The sequence below is a fragment of the Pseudochaenichthys georgianus genome, chromosome 1, assembly GCF_902827115.2.
Source record: "Pseudochaenichthys georgianus chromosome 1, fPseGeo1.2, whole genome shotgun sequence".
In the NCBI taxonomy this organism is placed as follows: domain Eukaryota; kingdom Metazoa; phylum Chordata; class Actinopteri; order Perciformes; family Channichthyidae; genus Pseudochaenichthys; species Pseudochaenichthys georgianus.
The window spans coordinates 22,236,430-22,254,128 of NC_047503.1; the positions used below are offsets into that span (position 1 = coordinate 22,236,430).

Consider the following 17,699-nt stretch of genomic DNA (forward strand, 5'->3'; position numbering starts at 1 on the left):
CGGAAGAAAAACATCTTCTGAACAACCAGACTCATGTTCCTAAATGTATGAAAGGGCCAGGCCTGTCACGTTAAGCACTTTGCAGTTTGGCTTATTTTTTTCAGTGGAATGATCTTCATTTTATATCTACTCTCTACTGGGAGCCACATCCTTAAGATCCCAGAGTCTAAAAGTCACTTCCTCATCCAGAACAGAAGGGTGCAAAGAGTGTGCCTGAATTTGTGAGAGATGGATAGGAGAGTAGGGTATAGGAAATATAGTAAAGAAGAAAGGAGTGGGTTGATGAAAGGAGTGATACAATAAAATAAGGTATTGTTTCACATGACTGAGAAGCCAAGTGACCATCATGCTATACTGGGACGGGAAGAGAGGGATTAGCTCCCAGTGTGTGGATTGCAGTAAGAGGAGACAGCATGTGATGTTTTAGATAGCATCTGCTTAAAATGACAATCATAAAATATTTGACACAATTGTGCAGAAAGCTTGTATGAAAACATCTACTGATTTGCTTAACCTATGCCTACCCATCTAAAGTACAGGCTGTTTTTTGTTGTTTTCATGTCCAAATGCTTGAAGAACATTGTTTATTTTTAAATCATGAAACACTTATGTACATTTAATTATAGCACGCTATTATTATCTCTTTTCAACAAGCATGGAAAATGGCTCCTTACAAATTAAAGTTACATATCTTGTCAAAAATATAGATGACAATTGTGTTCTCTAAGTTCTCTAACTATCAATGTCGTTTAATTAACAAAGGTAATCTGGTGTTTTTGAGTTGATGAGTAGTGCAGATATCACTGTCAAATCAATCGACAGTAAGGAGAATACTTACTTCCGGGTGTACAATTCCCCGTTATCCAATGGGAATGGACGCTCACATTGCCTTTAAGAGCTGCCGACGTAAACGGACGCGGTGCTTCCATGAGTGTCAAATACCGCCGCTGATGGGAATACATTGCAATCAGTTGAAAGCTCTTTGCGTCCGTTTATGAAGCTGAAGGAGCCTCTGTGCGTCCCAACTGCACGCCACGGGACCCTGACCAAGCGTCGCTCCTGGACGTTTAGGGAGTGAGCGTGTGTTGGGCACAGTGGTATTGCTTTTTTTGTGAATGTAATACAACATGAATGAATAAGCATTGTAATAACTGCTGACATACATACAGCGAGACGTTAGTAAAATAGTTTTTTTATTTTCCCAAGAGTTCACACAATGTAAAAGATTTGCTCCTGAATATATCAATTCAAAATCCATATAAATTATTTTAATTGTGGTAGATTAACCTTTAAAAAGACAACAGTAATTTACAAAAGATCAAGATAATAAGATTTATAATATTCAACAAAAAGCAGTAAGATTATGCAAAAAGCCCAAATCTGGTATTTCAAAAGCCTCAATCGTGAAAAACCCTTAACTACATATACAGTGTTTATGGTTTTCCATCCATGCTGTCTGACTTTCATCAGCCAGTGTGTCTTTCCTCCACATGTACCGCGCAGTTTGGCTTTCAAGTGCATATAACAGCAGCCACTCAGTGTACAGTGGCTGTGGTAATGGGAGTACACAGGGGTCAATGGTAATGAGTTTGATTCTCATCATCTCCATGTCCCCAACTTCTTTTCAACGCCACTGCTTCCTCTCCCCACTCTCCAGCTTCTCCATTGTCCCCGCTGAACTTGAGTGAATGCTTTTGGCGCAGCTTTCCACTTCACTCTGGTAACTGGAGTCTCCTCTGCCAACTTCCTCCTTTCTCATGTGTTCGTCTTCCATGTTAGACTCTCTACAATTATGGCAGTTTAAGTGTTGCATGTGTCTCAAAACTGCTTTTATGCACTTGTTTTAGAGTAGCAAGAGATTAATGCTGCATAGCCGCCTGGTGAGCAGCATCAAGTGAATGTGCCAGGACTATTTAGATAGAAAATTGGAGGCTCTATAAGGAGGTGATTTGTTACTTATGTTTGAAATTATTTTGTCAAAACTCAGGCTTATTTTGGCAAAGTTGTAGGCTTAAGGAGAAAGCCTATGAATGTTGTGTTTTTGGAAAATCAAATGACAAACATTTTAAAACAATTTGTTCTCTACAACTTTGCTCAGTGAATTCATTTGATGATCATAGTCTTTATTAATTGAAGACGGGGTTAGTCCTGTGCAGCTCTCAGGTGTCAAAGTCTCTCAACTACAGTAGTAGTTAAAAGAGTACTTGTGTACGTCTCTAATACCCTTTGCTAGATTAGGCAGGGTTTAATATAATGACCAATGTTGTATGTGCACACAGTGCCTGGAGCAGAAGAGAGAGATGAAGAGCATATGAGATTTGGCACACAGACTTAGCCGTCAAGCTGCCAGAGGCTCGATATGCTATTACAAGACTTGGTTACATCAGCAACTGAAAGTTTCTTTCCTATTTTGTTAGTACAAATACATACACTACATTCTACTTGATTGAAAAGTCAACTGTATTAATTTATTTTCCATCGTTGCTCATTATGAAAACACAAGTTATTTATGAGATTTGGGACTTTTTTAAGGTGAGCTATTTAGACAGAGCTTGTGGTGGTGAACATGTTGGCAATTCCACTGAAGACAAATTACACCCACATTAAGATCCCCTCTCAACTTCCTTGTTTCCTCTCATGTGTCTGCATAAAGACGTTTTAATGTTTTAAAGTATTTGTATGACATTTGTATGTTTATGTTTGAGAACTTTGTTTGCACCCTGCTCTGAATTCCTAGGGGTCTCAATAGTTTTCCCTTTAGTTTACTGACACATATTTCTTACTATTTCTATTTCTGACTCAAAAAATGACACATTCATTGCTGAAAATACATTGCAAAATTGTATTCAAAGTATGCACATAGATGTTATAAATGGCATACACAGTTATGCACAACATTTTAGTGTCCATGCGAATATTTCAGATGGTTTCCTCACGCATAAGGGACTGTCACGTTTCTGGGAGCAGGTGCGGTTTCCCTGTTCATCCTTACAGGCCCAAACGGAGACCAACTGAGCATGTGCAGTTTCCCTGTTCATCCTTACAGGCCCAAACGGAGACCAACTGAGCAGGTGCAGTTTCCCCCTTTGTCTTTGAGCTAGCCCCAACTCTTTTGGAAACCTACAGTTCAGTAACATTGATGTGAATACTGTTTTCTTTCCCAACTACTGCTTATCTCAGAGACATAGAGATCTGCCAGGAAAACATTGTCTTACTTTGTAAGCACATGTGCTGGTTGTGGTTGTTCTTGCCAAACCACATCAGGTGAATCACACATGCATCTATAAGGAAGAGAACATGAGCATTATAGAGATCTGGCAGCAAAAACATTGTCTTTACATTTTAACAAATGTAATACTTACCACCCAAAAAGCTGGGTCCTCCTGTAGAAGCTCCATCGAGGAAGTCTCAGGGTAATACTTGTAATTGCAGGAGGTATTTTGTTTCTCAATGTCTCAGTGTGTTCACTCCTCAGAGATCTGTGTGCGATGACTGTCCCGGACGCTCAGAATGCTCTCTGTTATAGTTCAAAGTTCTAAGTTCTATGCATCACATTCCAAGCAGTTGCCTCAGTTTTCTCAAAATACCAAAGCCAGAGTTCAATTTCAATTCAATTCAACTCAAACAATCGTGAACAATGTTATGAGGGTCGAAAAGGGATATACAGTATTATAGGCAATACTATATAAAGACACATTACCATCAGCAAGCGTTAATTTGAACTTGTCTTTGTTTAGTAAAAGCTGACACAATGCTGCAGTTTGATTTGACACACTCTATTAAGAGTAATGATTTATCCCAGAAGGGAAATCTGATTGCATATAGAACAAAATAAATGATGAAGAGAAGAAAACACAAATTACACAACAACCTTATATAATACATATCAAATAAAAAGCCAAAACTACTTAAATTAAAAATAGTTATATATATATATAGATATAATGTATGATTAATTAGGATTGTATATACTGACGACGACTACGACTACTACTACTACGACTATTACGAACTACTACGACGACTACGACTACGACGGGGACGACCACTACGACGACGACTACGACCACGACCACGACCACGACGACTACTACGTACTACTACTACTACTACTACTACTACTACGACTACTACTACTACTACTACTACTTTTACTACTACTACTACTACTACTACTACTACTACTACTACTACTACTACTACTACTACTAATATTATTAAATATATTAATGTGTGTAATGGTAATATAAGTATACTGTAAGTAGTTCAAAATGAAATGTAAAAGTAGAATAAAAGTATGCACTTACAGGAAGTACTCAATTATGGGTTTTGGGTAGAAATAATCTCTATTTCCCCAGTCCATGTTCTGGTGTATTTCAGCCTATAGTTAACATCAGCACATGATAATACATTAAAGTTAGCAAGAGTCGCGGAGCTGTGTAGCTAGCTGTACATAATGAAGGGATACAGAATCACTGAAAACCTGAATTACCAGGAACAAATCCTGTCAACTGTTTTCATAGTACATTTTTCTTCAGAAGACAGTAGTTCCAATACAAACTGTTGAGGCTTATCCTTCCATGGTAGTATTTCTTAACCCTCGTTGTTATTTTATTATCTGATTTTGGAGTCTCTCCCACTTTTTTTGATCCCAGTTCTAAGCAATGGGTAATTGTACAGTGGACAACCTCACATTATTGTGTGACATGTACAGGTCCCTGCGGCTGGGTTATGTTGATAACAAATGGGCATTGCATGATACATTACTTTTTTCAGTGTGTGTAGAAACACATTTATTCCGAATGAAATTAATAGATGACATTAACCAGATTAAATGAAACGATTGCCACTACTAATGAGACTGCCTGACACACGAGGCCTTTGTGCTCATCCTTCAGGCCCCTCGTCAAATGGAGATGGACCCACTAACTTATTCAACAGATGTCGACTGAAGATTTGCCTTTTCCACAATCCTTTATAAAGAAATATATGGAGAAAAGGGAATGAAAGACTTAGTATAAAGAAGGAAGAAAAATGTGGATGGATTAACATACATTATTCATAACCTGACTCTAGGTTCTGTGATGCTGGACTCATAGGAGTTGGCATATAGATCAGGTATTGGCTAATTGTTGGAGCTATATATCTCTTTACATTATTTAATAGTTTAACATTTATTTTCTTGCTGTTTTATAGTGTTTATTGTAAATGTATTCTTAGTTAGTCTCATAAGTTAAAGTAGTTTCTATGCTTTTATTTTGAAGGCATGTTTGGGCACTGGGTGATTAGAGCACCTGGTGTAATTGTATATATTGGAGACAGGTGGAGGTGGGAGCCCGAGCACTAGTAGGCAAACTGTTTTTTTTACCAGGGTGTTTCAAGCCACACAAAGGAAAGCCATAGGAAAGGCTTAAGGAAAGAGATATAGGAAACCTGTTCATTGTACTTTGTTATTGGAATAAAATGCACAAATGGAGGTTCTTTTCTGGACTTGGATGATCTTTGCCCTGCGTAAGATTTGCTAACTACGTAGTGCCTCAGCGGCTGTTTTAGTTCTATAGTATTTTGGCCACTCCACTAATGTTCCTATAGGAATATTCTGCGCTGCCTTTTTTCCTCAATTTGAATTCCTTCAATTGTATAGTTATGTAGCTTTCATCTCTGCCCAGGTCTGATAAGACTTTATGAAACTAAAACTAAAATGTGTTGACAAAACTGTTTCCAGCAATATGAGATTCTTTGACTGAAGTGAAGGTCAAGGCCTTTACAAAAAATATTTCATAGCCTTATGAAACTAATTAATGGTTAACCATTGATGTGTTGCTTTGTGAATGCCCCAGTGTGACAATATTGTAAACAACATTTGAAATTGTTTTATGTAATATTTTGGTTTGCAGACTAACCTTGCTGTAGCTTCATCTAAAAAAGAGAGCCAGAATATTAGATGAAGTGCAACCATTTATATGAATACTTGCACTATATAGAGATATTGTCATTAACAATCCAGAGGGTCATCAACACTGTCAAGTGGCCTCTGGCAAAGTGTGCCAGGAGGAGCGCAGCGTGGAAAAGGGTAAAACTTGCCCTCAAGCAAGTCTACTAATTGAGCATAATGAATGGTGATTAGGAGGACAAATGAATTTGAAATCTACAACACACAGATAATGCTAGATGTGGATAGCCTAATAGCAATGTCTACATGACTAGAATTGGATCTCAAACTCAAACATCTATTTTTAATTATGCAATATGCTTCATGTATATCAATTCAAATTACTCTTGGCAAGCCCTTTGTGTACAATGGCTTGGCATTGAAGCTGTTGCACTTGGTATGTATCCGTATGGTTCATTGCACTTATTGTAAGTTGCTTTGGATAAAAGGATCAGCTAAATTAAATGTAATAAAACATTTAATGTGTGACTACACACTAATGACACTAGATGGAGCTACAAGACAGTTTATGCACAAGATCAGAGGACTTTGTCCACTCTGGATATGATATCATCTTTAAGCAACACCAGCTCATCAGGTCAACAGATGACAACACATGGGTACATGATGCAGATTAGCCGTTTCCAACCTGCTGATTGCCCCCACTAGTTCTTATTACCCGGATGGATGAGTGACAGCTTTAAATTACCAAGTCAATCTTCAAATGCCTTTTCCCCCTTTCTGAGCCTTCTTGTAGATCGTACACAATGTAAGATTGGGATACTATCTGTCACCAACGTAATGTATTAGCAAACATAATTAAATATCAAAAAGCTTTTGCTAAGGAGTTTAGCAGATGTTTTGTACAGGGCATTATTTCGGTTTTTAAGAAGGTCAGGGATTATATTAAAGAATTATGGTTGTGCCATCCACACTCTGCAGAAGGGGACGATAAATGCACATAAAAGCTGTTTGCCAACCGCCATTAAAACAAATAAGAAGAAATATAAGCTCTTGTTGGAGCTTCCCATTCATATGAATTCCCTCCTGTCCCAACAGAGGGAGACATTGTGCTACACATAAACCATAAGTGGTAGTTATAGACTGTTGTCAGTGTTGCAGTACTTGACCAAAACAATGTTTTCCCAATTGCAATTGGAAGGTTAAGCATGGTCAGTCTCAGGTCTGTTTACTTGCCCATGTTGTTGAGTGAGGGATGGACCACCTGTCTCCTTTTACTGCTGACTTTTGAACTCCTCAGGCCTCTGTGGCTAAGCTTCTTTTAGAAAATCAGCACATAGGTAGGTATAGCATGTTAATAACATGGGTAATTTGAGGATGCATACTTAAACCATTAACATTATTAATGAACTGACAAGATGTCACAACCCCAATACATTGGACATAATAGAGCTACATTTTTATACTGTATCTTATAATATCAGATCTTATTTATATATTTTTTTGCAAAGAGGAACCAAAAGTCAACTCAGCCCAATATATGTTTTATGTTTTAATATTATTGCATAATGATTTAATGTTGAAGTGTCCTACAAACTCACCTTCTGACCTTAGCACTTTTACACTGAGGTATAACAATGTATTCTTATAATGCAGATACAGGAAAAGAGAATGGATACAAGGCCAAGCTCTTTTATGAAATCCAATGTAACCTTTATTTGGTTTAGTACATAGTGCACTTTCACATAAACATAACACTCATTTTTTTCATATCTGACAATGAAACAGTCTGAATACTTTCGCTTTATGTAGAACCTTGTGCAAAAACTCTCATTGTGATCCAAGCAGCTGTCAGATATAATGCAGATGAATCTAGCCAACAACAAACCTGCATTTTAGACGTCCTTCTTTCTATACAAATTAATACAGTGAATATTTTCAATTTAGTGTTAAAAATAAATAAAATGCAAATGGTCTATTTACCAAAATGGGTGAGCTTAGCTTGGCACAGTTTATTTCTTAGTGTTATGTTAAATACATAGAAATGTTAAATGTTGCATGCCATTAATGTGTGGAGTTCACACCATGCAACAAGAAATACTGACAATTACAGTTATGGCACAAGATAAGATGCTTTGTTATTTGTTTACTCACACATAATGCCACATCAAATGTTTATATTTAACACTAAATAAACCACTTAACCTGGAAACAACGTCTTCCTCTGCACACTGAGGATAGCAGTATATGTTAACTAAGAATACTCTGTCAAAGGGGGACAATTACAAACATATGCATCTATAACTTGGTTTAAAGTATCTCTGTAGGAGATGTATTTTAAAGTACACAAACAAATACGATCAAGCAGTTTCTTATCTTACATTCACAATGGCTCCATTCCAAAAATATTCTTTAAATACCCCTCAACTCATATTCATTCTCCATCTCCACACAAACTCCATCTTTACCCCTTTGAAAGCATAAATACTTAATGATTTTCAACACAAACAGTATTGGCCGTGTACAACTTGCTTTCTTTTTAAATGTTGGTTCGAATCGATACACTTCTTGTCTTTAATTGCACCACTAACTAAGGACACCACTTAAAACAGGAAACATGGTCCTCTGAGAATAAAGGCTTATTTATATCTGTATTGTTTGATGTAAAGCAGTCCTATTCTTAATAGTGTGCTTTGCAATCAAAGCGTTTGTTAACTACAAGAATAAACAATAAAACATTAACATTTATATAACCATTATTATATTCAGATGAATGCCTTCAAAGTCATGCTGTTTATGCCCGGACTAGAGGCTACAAAACAAACTTTCTTTTATACTTAACTGCTGAAGGGGACCAATGAACACAAGCTCCCTAATGAAGCATTTCACATGGTGTAATTCAACCATGTTTACATGTCAAAACTAAAAAGCAGTCTTCCACCTTCAGTTACAGTTTAAAGGAAAACACCTGTGGCTACATAATCAATAGCTACTATTCACAGGACCTACAGGAGGAATACAAGTTATTCTGTCTGTTAACTGAGAGCCAGTGTGATCAGCAAGTGGTTTAGAGATCATACAACCCTTTAGGCCTTTAATCCTATTCAAATAAGTCGTTTAAAAAAGATCATAGTTGAAATCCACATTCATCATGTGTTTCATAAGCCTAAGCTGAGTTCTAGCACAAGACTTTACGTGGACATGCCTGAAACAGTTTCATGTGTCTGAAAACACTAACAGTATAATATTGAAAAAGCTATTTTCCAGCACAAACTGGGGATGTGAGTGAAACTTCCTTGAGCTCACTAAAACAGCTTACAGTTTGAAAAACAGGATCTTAAAAATATGAAGTCTGCACAATTTGTGCTTTTACCTTAGGAAATGTTTCTCTAAGCACCTTATAAGATTAATCATTTTAAGAAAGTGTTTCCTTTACCTAGGTGATTTAACTAGTTTCTGCTTTCATGGCTGAAAGTACATGCATTTGATTTGAAAAAACTTGCACTCAAGAGTCCATTGCACTTGTTGCCTATCCAGTTCAGCACACTGTATGTCTGCAGAGGTGCAGTGTGTACTTCAGTCAGAAAGCTATCAGGATTGGATTGTACTATACACACCAATAGTGAGCTTGCCTGTTGCAACACTTTAATCCTTTCAGATGACTTCTTCCTACCAACGCTTTAGCAGGTTTCTAGTTTCTACCACTAACAACTACAGAGGAAAGTACAACCTGGTCAAACCCTTCCCCTTCTCATTCTCTAACAGCTCCCTGTGACACAACACTGAGCTGAGGGGAATAAAGTGAACCAGTTAACCCTCACCTCAGGTTTTGCTCCCCACAGAAGCAAAACGTGTAAACAAAGACATTGGCAGTAGAGGGTAGAGAGAAGAGCGGTGCGATTAAAGATAATATCAAATCATCGCACCACTATACTCCAATATCGAGATAGATATAGATGACCCCTGCGGTGCTGACTTATGGTCTGCCTCAGCACGGTGAGGAGGACACTTGTTCGTACTCGGGACACTTGAGGAGAGCAGGGTAGCTGGCGGCGTTCATCTGGAGCGAGGCCTCGGAGGAGATGGAGGAGGCGCTTCGCCCGCGCCCCGCCCAGGCGTCCGGGTGGAGGAACTGGCCGGAGTAGTCGGAGCAGTTGCTGAGGCGCGGCCGGTAGAAGCCCTGGTGAGGCCGGTACATCTCCTCTGCTGTGTAGCGCTTCATGAACAGGTACACCGACATGACTCCTGCAGCCTGGGGGAGGGGAACCAGGCAAAGAGGCACACAGTTTACTTTACTCTCCACATATGCATTGTTTTTCATAACACCTGTGGAATTCAGGTCACTTTCCACCATAGGAAATAATAATTTCAATTGCAGATTATAGAAATAGAAACATTTTTTAATGATAAATGATTTCCCCCTTTAACTATCAGCAAAAGTTAACCTCGTAAATGGACATTTTGAATAATGGTTTAGTTGAATTGGTGCTATGTGGATTTTTTTATTTTGCATCCTTTGTTTAATACCTGCTCTTTTATACTGTCACTGTGACAACACACTTTTGGGAATAGTTAGTATCAAAAGCAACGTGCAGTCCTTTAATGTTTGGTTAAAAGCCAGCATGAATTATCCACGAAAGAATCAGAATAAAAATATGAATAATAACTTAAAATATCATCTTCAGTGGACTATTTGTCACAGCATAATACATACAGTTGTGCATGTCTGAACAAAGGGATTTGGCAAAATAAAGACACTAAAATGCAAAAAACCTAATGTTATGCACGTTTTTTATGTCCATTTTGTGAAAGCTTAAGGATGACATTCCTCACAACAAGGCCAATTTGTTTAGATAATAATTTAAGGACAATGCAACAACAAAAAAGAGATGTCAAAAAGTGAAAGCCACATTTCTTCTGAATTAACATAGTTATCAAAATGATAATTGTAGACCAATTCCCAACAACATACTAAAGGCACATTGACAGACCCTACATTGGTTTGTTATAACATAGTTAGAGAACTGGTTATGATGCATGCTTGGGAAACCTAGCCATGCAAATTATAATGTTTTATTATTTAGATTCTTTTTTGTGACGTTACCTCGGTGAGCAGGAAGGAGATGGCAGCAAAGGCAAATGACCAGCCATACTTGTAGATGAAATAAGCCTCATTGGTTTTGGTTCTGTTCAACATCTCATCATTAATATTGGAGATGTACAACACCAGACCAACCACCAGAGAGAGACCTGAGGCAGACAGAGAAACAAAGACAGAAACACTTTAATGGCTGTAGTTAAAAGGGAGGGGGTGATTCCAAACAGGCTTGTTGCCATACATTATTAAAAACAATATTATTATGTGTATGCGACACTGTGCTTTCTTTTTAAATGTAATTGAAACACTTTAGACCTGAACCAACTCAGTACCATGACAACATTCTCATATGCATCTATCAGGTGTGTACATTTGTGATGATATTATTGATTTGGAGATGTGAGTTCAAACCTAATCAAATACCTGACAGGATGAAGAAGATTCCAGAAATGAAGGCCAGGATGGTGCGGTGGGGTCGGATGTGGCCGATGTTGCTGAGTACAAAACCGATGAACATGAAGAAGAGGCTGACCAGAGGAAAGGGTGTGGACGAGCGGATCATCTCTGGAAGAAGACAAGGAAAAGTGTCATTATCACTTCTATGGGACTTTGATCTTTCAACTGACTTTGGGAAACTCTGAACTGAAGTTTGACTTCAGAAGTTGTTTCTACTGAGGTTGGTCTCAGTATCTCATGGGTCCAGGTCCTGGTTGCGTAATTATATCAACATGAAGTTGGACTTCCCTACTGTGAGTAAATGGAACAGCCCCTCCCAGAGGAAAAGCAAGTCTTTCATGCTGCTTTCTGGACCCCCATTGTGTTCTCCATTACACAACATGTCTCTCCTCCTGCTAAGTGGACCAGATGGGTTTATCCTTGATGAAACTCGCTCTTTATTGTGCCACTGACTATCCTTTAACAATCCACCCTAGATATCGAACATCACAGAAACGTGTTAGAATGTAAAAAGTGAAAGTGAGTCTTTTCAGATTTGTATCATGTCTGAAACAAGGGCACATTCAGGAAAAAGTTGGGTTCTGAATAAAGAATGACATCTAATTTGTTAGGTATATTAACTTAATTGTACTGGTGTGACAGGAAGTGTACTTAAATTAATGGCTCAACCTTGTGGCAAGGAATATTTGTGCAGTATGATTTTCTCGATTTTAACTTTCATTTTGTTTTAAGAAATAGATAATTTAGCTGTATTATAAGTCAATCCTGACTGCAAATATTTGATTTGATTTAGGCACTCTTATTATATCTTTCTCACATGTACACTTCCTTATTCACCATAGTGAATACACGTAAAGTCTCTGTCATTATTTCTGCCTTCTTTTTCACCTCGACATCTATACATTCTTACAATACTCCTGTCTCAGTTCCATCACTTGTACACAGGTCAGCCTTAACTCAAGTTTGACTTGTCACATACAAATCAGAGAACTGACAAAACATGCTGCATCAAATACAATCTGTCAAACAAGAGACACCCAAGTAAACACCAAAGTTAAGCTAAAGTTTGGATCATTTCCCCAGTGTTATGTTAACTACCAGTTAAACAGTTTGTTAAAACAGTATAGGGTGGATTGAAGGGCAACTGGAATCTGAGGTATTTAACACATAATTCAAGCTTCTTCTACAACCACGAGCTGCTTCTTTCACCCTTTAACTGCCAGACCAAGAAAAAAGCTATGATTTTTTTTTTTTTTTGCATTTTCTTATCAAATGGGCCACAAATAAACACAAACAATTTTTTTTTTTTTTGACTGACCACACAGTTTTGTTTTTATGAGCCTCTACCAACTGGTCGAGCTGGCCTTCTATAGTAAAAGTACATTTTCAACAATCATCATATATACAGTACAGTATTTGTACGCATCAAACTCAAATAAAACACAAACTCAAATACATTTGTGTCTTTTATGGAAAATGAGCAATATATACAACCAGATATATTCATAAACTATAATTAATTATAATTGAAAAAAAACAAAATGGAGAAAAGTAATGTAAAGTGTTTTTCATGAACAAAAAAAAATACTTGCTCATCTTACTGTATATGCTGAATTGGCCTAACAGGAAACCACTGGCCTAACAGCAAATGTCTATATCCTGTGTTGGCCTAACTGTGTGCAACTTCGGGTTGAATGTCATGCATGAAAGGTGCTATATCAATTATTATCACTTTTTCACTCTGAGACTCATAAGGCAGTACTATATTTAGTAATATTACCATGAATCTAGCCATTTATTTACCATATTTTATTGGAAAACATCTCTGAAACTCTGAAAAAGTCGTATTGCTAGCTTAACATAAAAGGCCAATTTGACCGATTGGTTGAGCATATTTTCCAAAAAATAATTACACCCTTGTTAAAACTTTTGTTGTGCATCAAGTTATCTAATTATGTTCAGTCAGTGCCCTGCCACTAAAATATGTCAAAAAGGATATGGTTACCTTCCAAAAGTTGACCAAAAAGAGTGATTTCTTCAGCAGTGATTTTTAGCATTGCCAACTTCCTCAGTGGAAGCTAGCTGAAGGGCTTTTTGTTCGAACCACAGTGACGTCTAGAGGTTGTTTTGTGCATAACATGTCAACCAAATGGTAGAGCTGGCTGAATCAGATGGTTACTTTTTTTTCTTTTTTCAACAAGATATCAAGACACAAAATGTGCTCTACCAAATGGTGGTGCTGGCAGTTAAAGGGTTAAAAGCTATATATTTCACTAACACAACACTATAGTTTTCATCAACAAAAGCATTCCTTATATTTGGAGAGTAGACATTTACTTACTCAGGACACTGATTGTTGAATCAGAGGTCATCTGGATGCTAGTGGGCATCATGTACTCAATAGTAAAACACCGGCCTTTCTCCTCACCTGAAGCAAAGACAATGGAAAAGAAAATATTGAATTAAATATCATAGAACTCTTGAGAGGAATCAGGATTCAGCACCACAGATCAAACTGTGAATTAGTGAACTGTGAAAAGACAAGTCATACACAGAAGCATGTACAGTATGCAAGCAGAATACACAGACATATTGTAAAGTTTGCATGATTAGTACACATATCCTGGCTAAAATAAATCAGAAATTGTTCTATGTACTTTAAGGATTACTTAAGCAAATGTGAAATGATTTGTTGTCAGTATGTGTGTAAAAACACCCAGCATTAGATTTTAACACCTTTCCCTTTATCACTTTGACACATACAGTATAAAGTTTGGCACCAAAACATACACATTCCAACGTATGTCTTTCTCAACCCTTCATTTACCACACACACTTTGAAGTGTTGTATTTTGTGATATTGTGTCTCAGCATAGTTTAAAAAGGAACTATAATGCATATATCCATCCTCCAGTATCACTGCTACGCAGATGACATCCAACTCTACATTTCCGCAAAAACCATCACTGCCAACTCACTCCACACTCACCAACTGTCTCTCAGATATTAAATCATGGATGCAAACAAACTACCTTCAACTGAACAGCGACAAATCAGATATCATCATAATCTGACCCACATCCCGCACCAACACCACCCAGAACTTCAACCTCACCCTTGACAACACCACTCTAACCCCCTCTCTTCACATTCACAACCTTGGAGTAATCTTTGACAGCCAGCTCAAATTCGACAAACACACAAACCATATCACCAGGACCGCCTTCTTCCATCTGAAAAACATTGCCCACCTCTGCCCCTCACTCTCCTTCCCGGCTGCTGAAACCCTCATCCACACATTTATCACCTCAATACTGGACTACTGCAACAGCATCCTGTATGGTTCATCATCCAAAATTCTAAATAAACTACAATACATCCAGAACTGCGCTGCCCGCCTCCTCACCCACACCCGCTCCAGAGACCACATCACCCCCGTCCTTCAAAACCTGCACTGGCTCCCTATCCGTCAACGAATACACTTCAAAATCCTTCTGCTAACACACAAAGTTCTCAATAACCGGGCCCCCCTCTACCTCACCGACCTGATCCACCACTACACCCCCTCCCGCAGCCTTCGTTCATCAGAAGCGAACCTCCTCTCTATCCCCACACGAACCAAGCTCCAAACCTGGGGGGACAGAGCCTTCTCCATCGCTGCCCCCACCCTCTGGAACTCCCTTCCACAACACATCAGAGACTGCACCGATCCCCCCACTTTCAAAACACTGACCAAAACACACCTCTTCAGACTGGCTTTTAATTTGTGAATTATGCTGTGTTGCTGTTTTAATTTTTTTTTTTTATTCTTTATTCTATCATGTTTTATCAAACCACTGTAAAGCGTCTTTGAGCACCTGGAAAAGCGCTTTGAAATAAAATGTATTATTATATGTGTTGGTGCTGCATAATAAACAATTTTGTTAAAATTCCTAAAATATATTGTAAGTAAATACTTTTAGTTCAGACCAAAGACAGATAACCCAAGCATCTTTTTCTCACTTGCCACTTGCTTCTGTAAGTGTAAGCTGAATTCTTTGTATTAACTTCATGGTATGGCTTCCCTCACAAGTTGTCACAACTCATTTGCTTCGCGTCGGGCCGAACCACGCCCCTTAGCTGTGATATAATGAGCATATACCACGGCCTGTCGTGAGCTATTGCTTTTATAAAACGGTTACCAAGTGTGGCAATATGAAAAAAAAATACACACTCTAATTTAAATCGTTTTTATTAGTAAATAATGATGTTCAAAATAAAATAGTCCCTCCGTTGCCTTCTGCGCGAAACATAGTGCGAGGTGGTTGCTATGCAACAACACTAACAGCTAGTGAACATATTAGACAGAGAGCGTTGATCAATTATTTGGCTATTTATTTACATTCATTTGTATGTTGCCGTTTATTGTGCACCCACTGAAAACCTGTCCAGCATCAGTAGCATGGCTTACGTGGTTACTTGTTGAGGTTGCTTGGCGTGGTGAGAATATTTCTCCACTTTCTCCGGTCCCCGAGATTCGGCTTACAGTAGCTCTAGAGAGAACTTTCGCACCTGTGGCCACTAACGGTCATCATTTCTCTGCTTTGTTTCAAGACCCGCATCAGAAAGCTTTTGAATGGTTGAACTTTTCCAGTTGGTCTACCTGCTCTTCACGTAGCTCTGCATGTCGTCGTTTAGGTGCTTTTTTTTTCTGGAGATACGCACTGCTCAATCCACTCCTCCATAGTAAGACCTCCCCGGAGGTCGAAGTTAATCTTAAATGTTTCCATCTTATGCTTTGTAAGTTTGTTCCGTGACGGAAGAAATGTAAATATATTTATAAAACTGACAAGTCAAATCACCAATCTGATTGGCCGATAGTGTTTTTGCGGACCTCTTTGATTACAGATTTGAAAACATCGTTGCTTGCTTTAAAAGTAGCACAATTCATTATGTCAAACCTTGGAAAGTATCTAGATATCCCTGCCCTAATGCCAAAGGAACTGCACACTGTATGTTTTGCCGTTTGATGTCTATGTCTGGACCGCTGCGTAAAAAGGAGGGTTTCTGTCCCGTTACTTCTCCGCTGCTTTCTTGTTCCAGTATGAAAAGCAAACTGGTTTGCTTTTCAGCCCAAGGGTATACTGTTTTTCTCAGACACGGAGGGATACTGACTTGTTGTGAAAAGTAACTTACAATTCTACCCGTGGTATACGCTCAGTTTATCACGGCTAAGAACCAATCAGATTGCTTGATTTGACTTGTCCGTTTTATAACACTTTATATATAACACTCTTCTACTTGAACTCATGCTGGAATGAAATGCACATGCAATCGTTTCTGGGTTAACTCTGAAGTGTTAAGTGGGCAGTAAGGTCACTCAATCGCAGCTAAAACACACAATTGACCATTAGTCCATTTCAATTGTAGCGATGGCCTGCTGTGGGGAAAACATCTGGTGTCTAATCACAACTGGAGTGCCTGCATTATTGCATCACTGACTGATTTATCGTGAAAACAAGGCAGTTGTGGAACAGGGGTTAATGGAATAAATTAGCACTAAATTGAAATGGATCACAGGACAAATGAACAAATAGGGATATTTACATAACAAAATATTTGTTTATCCTTTTATCTTTACTTTTTGAAATGCCAGCAAACCACCTACCTCTATCTACCTACAGTAACCATCCAATCAGAGTAGGACAGCATATTGATACAGTTAACTGTTTCCAATACCAGAGGGCCAAAGTCTGGTTTACACTTGTAGGGAGGGCTGTGTCTCTAATAAAATAATATAATATAGAGAAATACCAAAGATAGTGTTTCTCTCTCCAATCAGACCTACAATCATGCCTTTGTGATGATGTGCTAGGAATACATGTTTTGAAAAGAAGGTAAAGAAAGGGAGAAATCATGCAATGTGCATTTGCTTTTATTTTTTATTTGCTTTCTTCTTGACATCTATGGTGGAAATGAAATCACGGTCAAAAAGAGAACAAAAACACTGTCAATCAATCCATGGTTCCTTTTCAGGCCAATAATAAAAGTCAGCCACTGGGTAAGTCACTCTGAAAGACATTTCGCTATGCCAGTCTTTCGAATAGCGAAATGTTGAAAAACAGGAGTACAAATACCTCTGACACTTGACAAGGATGCGCCCTAACATTAGAGTGTTGAAAATATCAAGTAAAAATATCATGTCCTGCTCAATTGTTCAAACATTAAGCAAAGGCTTCTATATTTGCAGCCATTAAAACGAAACAAAGGTTA

The 17,699-nt window shown here is 38.1% G+C and overlaps 1 protein-coding gene across 1 annotated transcript in view; it reads right to left on the reverse strand.

Annotated features, from left to right (window-relative positions):
- Window positions 1-7,601: 7,601 nt before the first annotated feature.
- LOC117441863 (voltage-dependent calcium channel gamma-5 subunit) overlaps window positions 7,602-17,699 on the reverse strand; it is a 29,103-nt gene continuing 19,005 nt past the window's right edge. The window contains exons 3-6 of the mRNA XM_034077916.2: window positions 13,789-13,875; window positions 11,415-11,555; window positions 10,998-11,143; window positions 7,602-10,145 (exon numbers count right to left, since the gene is read on the reverse strand). Of these exons, the coding sequence (XP_033933807.1) occupies window positions 9,882-10,145; window positions 10,998-11,143; window positions 11,415-11,555; window positions 13,789-13,875 (638 nt within the window). The 3' untranslated portion in view covers window positions 7,602-9,881. The remainder of the gene's footprint in view (window positions 10,146-10,997; window positions 11,144-11,414; window positions 11,556-13,788; window positions 13,876-17,699) is intronic.